At 45.2% G+C, this 12,582-nt stretch overlaps 1 protein-coding gene across 1 annotated transcript in view; it reads right to left on the reverse strand.

The window, feature by feature from the left end:
- Positions 1–1,010: 1,010 nt before the first annotated feature.
- The window catches only part of GRIA1 (glutamate ionotropic receptor AMPA type subunit 1), a 128,967-nt gene continuing 117,395 nt past the window's right edge, over positions 1,011–12,582 (reverse strand). The window contains exons 15-16 of the mRNA XM_074883658.1: positions 6,677–6,811; positions 1,011–4,341 (exon numbers count right to left, since the gene is read on the reverse strand). Of these exons, the coding sequence (XP_074739759.1) occupies positions 4,153–4,341; positions 6,677–6,811 (324 nt within the window). The 3' untranslated portion in view covers positions 1,011–4,152. The remainder of the gene's footprint in view (positions 4,342–6,676; positions 6,812–12,582) is intronic.

A 12,582-nucleotide genomic window follows, 5' to 3' on the forward strand; every position in this document is an offset into this window, starting at 1 on the left:
GGGTGATGCATGTGTTCATCCCCTGTTGCACTTCATGGTACTGCTGAAGATGTTCTGGATCCTTGCTGGAGACTTTCTTACAAGGAATAGTTGCCTTTGCCACCAGGAAGGAATTTTGTCCTCTTTATGCCAAGATAAAAAGGAACATTCCTTGTGCATTTCTACAACCTCACTGGGAACCAAGAGTGAACCACTGAGAAAGAAGAGTGTTTTGAGACAGGATCCAAGCCCACAGCACAGTACTGGACGTCTAAGCAACTGTGGAAGACCCAAATGGGCTGACCCAGCACAGCCTTCCATGGGAAGCCTCTCCTTCAGGCCCCATTGACTGGGAGTCTCTTGTGCTTTGAAGCTTAAGTGTTCGCAGCCCCTTTCAAAATATATTAATTCTGCCCCATGCTGACTCTATCTTTAAAGCTTACCAGTGGGTAAAAAAAAAAACCTTGTGAATGTTGGAGACCTTGAATCTATAACCATTGCCCTGTGGGGTGAGCTGGGATGCCTGGTCCAAGGCACTTTTGCGTCTCAGCTTCCCCAGCCGATAAATGGGAATGACGATATGGGGAAGGGAAGTCCTTCCAGGTCTGTGACACCAAGTGCTACGTAAGAGCATGACATTAATTATAGTTAACCTCAGCAGCTGTCAGCATCTGCAAAAACACCCAAGGACCTTTAAATCCCGCTCTCTTTCCACCTTCAACAGACTTTTGTATGAGGAATTTAGCAGGTTATTTGTGTGAAAACTGAGCGAGAAACATCTTAAATGTCCAAGCCTCTGAAACAGCGTGGGAACTCCTAGGAAAGCTGATCCTGGTGAGGATTTTTGGACCAGTGCTGGTTCTGAATTAGCTCTGAGCTGACTTCTCTCTGTAAAAAAAGCTAAAATCCTCTAATAGCCCTCCTCAAAAAATAACCCCACAAAACTCCAAATGAAGCAAAATCATTATCTTTGAACCCAATGAATGTTTAGTTTCCTGACTCTTGGGTAAATATTAGATAGATTCCCAATTTCAACCTGAAGCAGTTTATTTGGCTGCTGTTCACAAGTCAGACACAGCAATAATCAAGGAAATCTCATTTGATTCAGGTTGGGTAATATTGCCTGAGGGGTAACATCATTTTCATTTCCACACATCCAGCACTGGCACAAAACGGCATGGACAGGTATGAAAAATGGATCATGGATCCTTGGTGCTAAAATTCCAGCTGATACTTTCATTTTTTGTGTAAATAATAATTACCAATAAAAATGTTGCTTGAAAAAAAGAGAATGTGAAAAGAAAAACACTGTTGCATTTGATAAAGCAAAATGTTTTGCAGTACTGCCAAAAGAAAAAAAGAAAAAAAAACCAAAAGAGAGTTAAAACAAATGTAGCTGTTAAATAAAAGATCCAGGTACCAAAGAGCAAAATTTAATGAAAGCCAAAACTGTTAAATATGGATTCCTGTTGAGAAAAAATGTCAATGTCTTTAAGAGTTTTACCATTACTCTATTTTTAAGAAAAGTGTAGTAAAAATACATATTACAAGTTAACATTTTCCACGCTTTTGTCCTATTCATCTTTTTTTTTTTTTTTTAACCCCTCCACTGATCAAAAGCCTTTGAGAACTGCATCTCACATCTTCACGTCACAGGCGGCCAGTCCTAGCACAGACACACTGCTTCTCATGAGACTGTCCAACTGCCCGGGCGGGCTCCCTGTGACCTGCTGCCACATGGTTCTGTCTTTGGAGGATGACGGGGCACTGATGGGTCTCTGCAGCCTGCTCCCACCACAGCACCTGGTGGTGCACTGCTGTGGCAAGGTCCAGGATGTAGAAGAGCTGGGTCAGGAGATGCATCCGAGGGCTTTGGGCATGGATACAGGACTGCTTGTGGGATGCCTTCACTGTGCTAGCACTTACACAGAACTGAAGTTAAAATTAACAAAAACAGATTAAAAATAATGATAGCCAACACAAAGTGACCTGAAGAGGTGTTTGGAGTGGCTGATAACAGAGCTCATGTTCAGTGATGAGAAATGAAGATCACAAGGGTTTCCAGTGGTAGGTAGAGGAAAACATATTGGCACAAAACATGCTGTGTCTGAGCTTAGGACCTTAACTCTGACTTGCTGGTCTCCAAAGTGTTGCATGACAAGTGGGTAAATGGAACAGATACTTCAGACCAGGCTGGTGTTAAAGGTGGTAAACGTATTGCTCTGCACATTCATACGCTTATGGAAACTGGTATTCAGGCAGCTTCCAGCTGTACTTATGAACAGCTGCATAGACAGATCCTCCTGTGCCAGTCATTTGCCTGCATCTTTTCGATTCACCTGCCTCCCTTCTTTTCCTGCTCTTCACTTGCTACGTTGTAGAAAAAAAAAAAAAAAAGAAAGAAAAAAAAGAAAAAAAAAGAGAAAAAAGCAGCTCAGAACACTTCAGTAGCAGCTCAGTTCCCAGACAGGTATTTCCTGGGTCCCATGAGAAGCTTTGAACTTTATTTGCCATCAGTGATGGACCTGTGAGATGGGACAAAGCTAAGTGGGTTCACTGTGGTTCCTGTCCCACAGATCTTCTCTCTCTCCCTGGGAATCCTTCACTTCTGGGCAGGTGTCTCAGGCCCACCAGGGTCTGAAGCATTTGTTTGTCCATGCCAGTGATTCACAGAACAAACCTCTTGTGCGGTTCTGGAAAACCATCCTTGCCCCTTTGACCTCCATGCCTGCAGCTGGACTCCCAGCTCCCTGTCTTGGCCGTGAGGGTTTCTGCAATACCGACTTTGGGGTCAGCAGCCTGCTCTCCTGGCTTGTGGATTCTTTCCCCCTCCCTAAGGATACATGAGTGAGAATCTGCTACTTTTGGCTTTGTACTCAGACAGGCCACAGCTTGACGGGAAGGCTGAGTTTGATGCTGTCGAATGGCACGGACATTTGAATGAAGCTCTTGTAGGGTCTCCTCCTTGGTTTGCTTCAGCAGTTCCTTCCAGGAAGCCATTCTGGCCAACTATCTACAAAATGTTCCTCTTAATTAGAAAAGTGACCATAAAGGGATTTCAGAGCAAAAAAGGCAGGGATATTCCCATTGCAGCCCCACGACTTCGAGCACGTTTTACTGGTTAATAGGCAGTCATCTAGAACTGGATGTCTTGAGATGGTCTGTTCCTGGCTCAGGGTGATTCCCTTATGTGACCACCAAAAAGGGAGCACACACAGAAGCTAAGCAATGAAGAAATGGTTCACAATTGCTTATTAGCCCCCAATAACCTAGGCAGGAGTCGCATGTTAGGGGAATGCGGCATTTACTTTCTCTCTTCCATAAACAGCAGCCAACCATGATCTTAGACCAATCATCTGCTCTAGTCTGCCACGCATGACGCTCTCCACTCCAGGCACAGGATTCTTCTCTTGAACTGGCACTCATCATCTCTTGAAGAATTATCAATTTGTCCTCATGTTACCTGGGGTTTCCAAACTCACTCATGACTTTGCCCCTGTAAAACAGCCTCATGTTTTTGTTCAGGTTCTTTCTCGCATCTAGTCCTTCCTGTTGCAGGGAGAGCCATTCGCAGCTCTGTCTGCCTCGTTGCAATAACTCCACAGCCAGAGTTCACAACAGAACAACGGAAGGCAGAATCACGATGGACAAAAGGGAACAATGCTGACGCCCTGCAGGGAGTTCAACTTGCCATTTATTGGGTTTTCTTTTTTGCTGTCAGTAGCTCAGACATTATCGTTTGCATCCCAAACTAAACCAGATTGAAGGACTGAGCAGGGAAGGGGGAAAGGGCTGATGTTACCCTGACACCACAGGAATTAGTAAGAAAAAATATATATATTGCACACACTAAGACTTATTAACAACCAAGTTAAAACAAAATGGCATAGTCCTCATTAGTGTTCCAGTGGTTCTTTGATCAGGGATGGTTCATGAGTCTGTTAAATCCCATTAGACTCTCCTTATTGCAGTACAGACCTGTTTCTGTTCTCCTGCCGGTGGATCTGTTTGCAAATAAAAAGGGAAATAGATCTGATTTCCTCGAGAAGATCCATCCAATTGTCCCTTCTGTCATCATCGTTTGTCTTGTTGGTGTTGGGTTTGTTTTTGGCTCTGGAGGGGGTGGAGTTGGGCTGCCCCTGCTCTCACCCAGGCAATGGGTCAAAAGGCCAATTATAATCCCGTAGCTCCCAGGGACATGCCGGTGCTGTGGCTCATGCACGGGATCGTCTGCATGGATTTGGGGAAATCGTGGCTGACCACACGTCCGTTTTCTCCACTACCTCCTGCTGCAGCCGGCCTGGGAAGGGTTGATGTCCGTATGGCTTCGTTGATTGATTGCTGTGGGATTAAACAAAAACCCTTTTTAGGAAGGACGGGGGGGTCTCCCCCTGTCCTTAGCAATGTTGGAGGAATTACAATATAAACCATTGTTGTCTTTCTGACACTGTTCTCTCCCTCCTTGTCTCCATTCAGACTCTCACTTTCTGCATGCCCCTACTGCATCTGCTCTGTTAATTCGCACCTCTTCTACATTCAAAATTAAATGTTTCAGCAGTATTTTGGGGTATAAAGCATACGTGCTATATGCAAAAACTATTCAAACTCTACAACATAAGAACAGTCATCCTGGATCTGAGCAGAGGTATTATACACACTTCCCCCATAGATATGCTATTACTACTCCAGTACTGTTATGTATGGTGGACTCTGACTCACTGCAAGCATATGTTTAACTTTCCTCATGTGAGAAGCTGAGCATGTGCCTATGTTTTTGTCTACAGCGATGAATGAGGTAACCAGGAAATGCAAACCTAATTCAGGAAACCAAATCTCATCTTCCTGTTCCAAAACATTTGCTTTCGGAGATCTAAGGAAACCACAGGTTTAGAACAATTAAACTAAAAGATGAAGCCAATTTGGTTTCTTTGTGTTTAAGCTATCTGTAAGGGCACCATCATCCTTTCTGGACTGGGATATTCAGGTGAAGAATTATCCGAATAGATAAATCTGGAATACTCAGAAACAGTCAACTTCGTGCCTTGCCAGGCATGGAGCAGCCTCCTGTGCTGGTGGGATCTACAGCTCGCCCAGGGGTCTGTAGAGACTTGCTGAGCAGAGGTTGGGTTTAGAGGGGGATCTGGCCCATCTTTCTGGGCACTTGCCTGGGTTCTGCTGAATGGCTTTGTGGGGCAGCCACTGACAGTGGGAGCCAGCCAAAGGGACAAGTTTAGACCAGATGTTAACACTGGGAGCAACGATTCCTTTCCATAGTGGCTGGTTTTAACACGACAAGAGCACTGCAAGCTAACACTGACATGAATTAGTGGGCCATTTCAAGCAACACAGGGCAGCCAACAGCAGGGCAGAATCTCCTTAAGACTAAAACTATGGAGCTATTGCATTCCGACATGCTTTCACAGTGTATTTGTGATATAACTAGCTTTGCAGTGTAGCTGCAATTATAATTTAATTTTTGTATATTCAGGGACATTAATTGCTCACATTGTCTTACCCCTGTGCTCAATGTACCTCTCATTGCCTGTAGAATTTTCTGAACCTCAATGGGAAAAGAGCTGTTGCACATTTTCAGTGAATTAGAGATGTTATTATTGCTGATAAAACATTAAGCGTGTTTTGAAATGGCGACATAAACCCCAAAGAAATGATTGCTTATTTCCCTTTTGATTCTGGGTTTCAATGCTCAGGGAAGTGAAAATCTCTCTAAATTTTATGAAACTCACTGCATACTTCATATACTCATACTGACTTCCGTGCTTATAGGAGAGGTCAAGATGAGGAAGAAAAGTGACGTGTTACTCTTGCAGCACAGATCCCACTGCACCCTTGTACACAATGGTATCTGTATAAGGGATCGCCTCTGCTAGTCATCTGAGTCAAGAGGTACTTGTTCCACAGATGCTGCATTAGACGTGTATCCCCAAGGCTCTCAAATCTATTCCACTCTTGACATGACACTCTGAAATTTAGGCACACCAGAATTTAGGGCTGAAACAAATTTCCTGAGCCATATGAAGTATGCTTCTGCAAGACCATGACAGGGTGGAGGAAAAAAAAAAATACAGTAGACATTAGAGGCCAATTTCTCTCTAAGAAGACCCATAATTTTGAGTTTGGAGACCCACATCATCCGTTCCAGGGCAACAGTGCTCTGAGCATATATCACTGTTGCCAACCTGCAAATGGTGCCAGCAGGGTGCCAGCAAAGGGAACAACAGGATCTGATTCATTACTGTGCTACCCCAGTTTTATCTTGCTGTTAACTGTTTGTGTTTGGGGAATTTTTAATATTGCAGTAACAGCTGTATCACCCCAACCCCAGCACACTTCATCCATGCTGCACATGCATTGCCATAGTCTGCTTTCATTAATTTTAAGGAATGGCAATGTGTTCCTGTTACTGTTTGTGCTATGATTTTGCTCTATATCTGGATTTTGAACTAGCATTTTGCTACATGTCTGATCTTGCATCAGCTCCCCACTACAGCCCACTTGACCCTCCCTCAGCTTCTGATGATCCCATTCCTTTCTAGCAAGTTGAGTGACACGGTCACTTCGTTATCCCTATGTCTTGGCTTTCCACCCATGGTCTGGGCTGCATCCGTCTCTGAAGGCAGCTTTGGAGCCGGGGTAGGATCAGAGAGAAGGTGTGAAAAGCCGGGGAATGGGTTGCCACCTTCATCCGCTTTGATTCACTTCTGGACTTGTAACAAAACTCGATTAAGGCAACCAGCATGGCTAGTCCGAGCCCACCGATGAGGATATAGAAAACCCCCGCCACATTGCTGAGACTCAGTGCACTCGTCTTGTCCTAGAAGAGAAAGGAGAAGGGAGGGAGGGGAGGGCACGTGGGAAGGAGAACACAAAATTAATATGAGATTGCTCTGGGAGGGATGCTGCACAATATAGCAATGTTGGCATTATATCATCTTCCTCTTTAAATGAACAGGTGACATTTCTAAGAGCATTTTCAATTTTTAATTCTGTGCCTAGTAAATCTAATGTTTCCCTCATACAAACAAATAAATATTTCTTCAACAATGTGACTCTTTGTAAAGGTTTGGGATCTCCATTTTTCAATCAGCTAACTTAAATGCTTATTTTACACAAAATGCCTAGTTTAAATTATTGATTAAAGGAGGAAAACAAAAATTTCTTTGCCTCTGTGACTTTTGCTTGTCTCTGATGTCTCGCCTGAAATAACCCGTTCTCTTGGAAATGCTCATTCCTTCATTCCTAGATTGTTTCCCCCGCAAATTCTGTTGCTGAGCAACACATCGGAATGGCTGGGTTTCTTTCTTTTTTTTTTTCTATTCAGTACTGAGGTTGAGGTGACACCTGAGCTGTCCTCAGAAACTCATTTGATTTCTGTGTAATAAGGCAGTTATTTCATATGCAATCAAGATCCATTGATGCATGTCTAAGCTAATTATTTGGTTGGCAATAAATAGGGCTATTAATGGACCACAACTCACAGTCAGCAGCTACATTCTGATTTTACAATTGCCTAATGAATCGTCACAGCTCTCTGGGGAAGAGGTGAGTCTCAGAAAGACTCATTTCACTGCTAGGGAAATGCGTCCCCACATCTAACCCCAATGTCACTCAGTGAAGCTCTCAAAACCTTCTCCTCCATGCTGACGAGGTGGAGTTGGGGTGTTAGGATAATCTGGGCAGCAGCAGGACCTAAAAGCTTGGCTCAACTCCGTGCATGAGGGTCCTGTTTCTAGGACATGCTTTCTCTATAGTTCAACCAGACAGAGGTCCCCTGCTCCGTGCTTGTCATTGCTTTGCAATATCGACTTGATACCTATTTGCTGGTACAGATTCCCCAGGGCAAGCCCAACATGTCAGTGCAGATATGTTGGAGTGACCAAGCTCTGACCAGCAGTGACAGCCCTGCTCCCTGGATGTGGGAGGAAAACTGCATATGGATCATCTGAGATGCAGCCACATAGTTAAAGAATAATATTTATGCCTGTAGAAGTCTATGCAGTTGGTAACGAAGCCTCTGCATGGTTCTTGGTGTTTCCTGCTACTCCATGGACACGTGGATCGGTGGGTGGCACAGCTTGTTCCTTGCCCTTATAGGACCATTGATTCACTTGCTTTGCTTGGCAGGTTTTACAATAAGCAACCCACACTTTTCAGGAAGGGCAAGGATTCAGGAAGCAGAAAACTATATTGGAACAATGCCGAAAGGGTCCAAAACTGAACACCAACATGAGCACAAAAGGTTTTGATCCAAGAGCAGTCTGTCTGACACCAGCACTGTCTTTCAGGCGAGTATGTTTTGCAAAAGGATTCTGTCTTTTGCTGTCTTAGGGTTTGATGGCAAAAAAGTTAATCCACAAAGCATGAAAACATCTCAATTTTCAAAACTAAAAAAACTTCCTGAACCAGAAATGAACTTCTTTTTTTTTTTTAACTTTTTTTTTTTTTAATAATAAGAAAAAAAAGGGTTCCAGTCAATAATGTTTAAAAAAGGGTTTTTTCTACTTTTCTTTTATCTGGCCCCACTGTCCATGAGAGCTGCCAAGCTTCTGCCCAGCTGGAACTCTCACCACAGGCTCCAGTGTCATGGGGAGAAACTTTCCACCCTGAACCTTCTGTGGAAAGATGCTGAGGTTTGGTTAGGGACCACCCCTGCAGAGTTTTGGTCGCTGGAAAAAACTCCACGAGTGATCTCATTTTCCATGCTTCGCTGATTGACATCGCTGCCAAGAGATTCGCCGCTGTCACCACGTGCGTTGCACCGCTTCAGACGTGACGGTTGCTGCTGGTGGACAGGTTTGGTTTCTCCCTTGTATAACCTTAATACGCTGGTCAGTTTGTAATCCTGCCAATGCTTCCTGTGTGCTATCTGTAATGTGATATTTCTGCAAATATCATCTTAATTTCTGCAGTTTCCATATTTGAAGGATTATTTATCTAGTCTTCTATAATCTGCCTTCATGCATTTTTTTCCCCAGGCTTGACAGTACATTTGTTCAGTCATCTCTTCTCTGCAGATTACTGGGTATACTTTTAAGCACCAGCTGTAAAATGTAGGGAGTTTTTTAGTGAAGATTTAGAAAAGCAGAGCAATTACTCGAAGAAAACTGGGTTACAACACATCAGGTACTTTGCCTCTTCAAATTCTGTCTGAAGGGGCTGCACCAGCTTCAGAGAGGGACAAAGACACTAGAAGTGGGCTGCCCTCCTTGACATCCTAATCTTTCAGCCTGGCTCCTTAATGAAAAGTGGTTGATTAGCACATGCTCTGCTTTCAGAGGGAAGGATGGGGACAGGGAAGGAGGAGCAGCCTATCTGTCTGTCTTGTTAGCAATTTTCAGCCCATACTTTCACTTTGATTTGACAAAAGGGTGGAGATCTCCAAGATCTCAGGAACCTCCAGGCTTTGTGAAAAAGAATGACACTGTAGAGAAGAGAAAACCTATTAATGCTCTCACTCAAATAAATGTATCAGCACAATTCATACTAGGCATCAGAGACTCCACATGGGTGTTTGACTTGCAGCCACAGATCCTTAGGAAACCTGGCTTCCTTGACTCTGTCAGGCATGGGAATACATAAATTTCAAGCTTTATTGGCCACGGTATTCTTGTATTTCCAGCCCCATTTTGGGCAGCGTGGTCCAACACGGCATCTTCTCAACTGGCTGCAGTGGCAGAGTGGTCTGGCAGCCAGGAAAGGCTGCTGGTTCTTAATTTCCACTTTCCTCCTGATGCCAGCAGCAAATCGACCAGTAAGGGAGAGGAGATGACCTGCACCACTATTTCATACAATTAATTTCAGAGCTGTTGTATTTTTCTTGCATTTACTTTGCGGTAACTTTATTATTATTGTTATTATTATTACTATTATTACTGTTGTTACTACTATTATTATTTGGACAATTTGGGTGAACTGAAAGTTGTCTTATCCAGAAGGCAAAGGAAAGTATAGTGAGGCAGAACAGTGGGCAAACCTGCTGGGAGGGAGAGAGCAGCCTGAGTTTCACCTCTGTCACCGTAACAAGATTTCTCCCAAGGAGCCAAAGACACGGGCAGCTTCAGTGGGGCCCTGAGGAGCACCGAGCTGTGGGGGCATAGCTGATGGCACAGCCTGCTGTCATGAGCCAGGATGAGTAGCGAAATTGCTCCTGTGGTGTCACTTGACTTCTTGATCATCATCTCCTTTTTCTTTTCCTTTTTGTTTCCTTCCCTCTCCCAGCAGGACATGCAGAGAAGTTCTCTGGGCAGGAGTGGCATCTCATTGCTCCCATTGAATGCAGGACCAGACCTACACGAAGGGTAGGAAATGCTGCATGCCTCACCGTGGCTTTGCTCGCTGTTTCTGTGCACGCTCCTGCCCTAATAATGCTCATAATAATAAAAAGTCCCAAATTATGCTAACTGCTTGAGAGGACCCTCCCCTCCTCTCTGCTCGGGCTCTGTGACACCAGATGCTCTCCTGCAGAGCTGCCCATCACTGAACCAGCTTGTTAGTGGGAGTGTAAATGTCACTGCTCGTCTCCCGCAGCGGCAGAGCGCTGACGTGGGGGGAAGATTGGCAGGTGAAAAGAGAAAGAAAAACCCATCTTTCCGAAAGCCCAGCCTTGTTGCTGCAGCAACCAGGCACCTTCCCGTCTGTTCCTCTCAAACGTGGCACCATGTCCATCATCCTCTTTGTAATTATTTATCCTCCTTGGCTGAAAGGCATTAAGGCCAAATTTGCCCAGTTTCCCAGCAGAGCTGGTCCTTTCCTTTAGTCTGCATGACTAGAGCCTGTTGGCACCACAGGGTGATGGCACGTTGAGTTGTTGCAGGCTCCATAGAAGATGAACTGCTCCAGAAGTTGAGCTTTTACACCAAGGGCTGGTCTGACTCTATTGGGGCAAGGCCTGAAGCTCAGCAATGAAAGACACAGCACTGGCTTTGCCTCTGAGCGCTCCTGTGGATCTGCCAGGGGATGGGTATGAGCACATGGCTGGCTGGCTATGGGGATAAGGCTGCTCAGCATGAAAAGACTCCTTTGGTTTGAGAACCAGCCAATTCCCTGCAAAGGCAGGGCAAGGTGGTAGCAGGTTTTGTTCCCTATTTTTTATTTAGTTTTAAACAAAAGCGCAATTCTTGCAACTGGAGAAGAGGATTGGGAGATCCTTGTGGCTTTGATGAGGGTCCTTTAATTGCATGAAGTGATCTGGCTTCCCCTGCAAGCAGGTTGCACCTTGCCATTCTGGTCTGGGAAAAAACTTCCTTTCTCTCATTGTCTTGCAAAAACCCCAGGGAAGAGGAGAATCACATCCATCTGCCCTGACATTTAGTGTCCACCTTATCATTACCCTCCAACAACCCAAGGCATCCCTTTCAAGCCCACAGCACATTTCATAGCCTGCAAAAAAACTTGTCCATCCTGTGCTCGTTTGTAAAATGGGGTCCTTCCAGGGAACCACCTAGTTACAGAGTGTCTGTCTCTCTTCTGGGCTTATTTCTGCTGTGGCAAGTAGAGGGGGAGTGCAGGAAGGCTGAGGGACAGGACCAGGAATTGGTGGATAGTTTCTAGCTACGTGAAGTGCTGGAGGTGTGTGTGTGTGCATGGAGAAACCTCGAGCCTGTGGAAAGGGGTGGCTGCCATGGCTTTCCTGCGGGGAGAAGAGCAGCAGGAACATTGCTGCCCAGTGCAGAGCACTGCCCAGGATTTACCACGGTCTGGCAATGCGGCTGGGGCTGTGGTGGTCCTGGATGAACAGCCTCTGAGTGCAGCCACCCAGCACCTCCGGGGATGGCATAACATATTCAAATATTCAGCAAAGCAGGAGTGTTTGCCTCTGGAGTTTTAGTTCAGATCCACTAATGTATCTACTGTTTCTTTATAAGGATTTCTCTGGATAAAAAACTAGGTGGGCAATAGATAGGTAAACAGTCAGATTAAAAATAGGATGCACAGAAGCCAGCTACAGGCATGGAACATCATCTGGGGCCAATGAACATAAGCCTGGGAAACACCAGAGGTTTTACTTAGCTCTGGCTAGAGATCTTGGATACAAACCTTACATCCAACTAGCCCCTCACCCCTCCTCACTAGCATTCATTCATCCTGAAAGTCGTCTGTGAACTAAGCTAAGCTCAACAATAGACAGAAACGGGAAGGTTTTGTCACGCCTTGGGAGGAAAGATATGAAATGGCCTCCAACCTCTCAAGCTTTGCTCTGAACCTTGGCTATTAGAGGAGAGGGGCATGGTCTGGCTTGTGTCCCCAAAGTGCAGGTGGGTTTTGTGCCCACCGTGGGCAGGATGGGGGAAGCTGTGTCTGGTGCTCAGCCCTGCCTGGCCTGCCTCGTCCCGGGCACCGGGGGGAAAGGGGGAGGAACTGCTCATGCAGCAGCTGGGCAGCTCAGCTTTTTTGTGGTAGGTGCAAAAGAGCCCAAGAAGCAAAAATGCATAAAAACCAGGTGGGCAATAGGTGGGCATGTTTGCCTGACTGCGTTCATGACAACAAGTGAGCAATGTCATTGCTGGGTCTTTCTGTAGGTGGGAGAAGGGGGTCTGATGATGTTAATGTTGATTTCTCTTACTGTTGTTTCATATTGCACTGCTG

Source organism: Strix uralensis, chromosome 14, assembly GCF_047716275.1.
Source record: "Strix uralensis isolate ZFMK-TIS-50842 chromosome 14, bStrUra1, whole genome shotgun sequence".
Lineage (NCBI taxonomy): Eukaryota > Metazoa > Chordata > Aves > Strigiformes > Strigidae > Strix > Strix uralensis.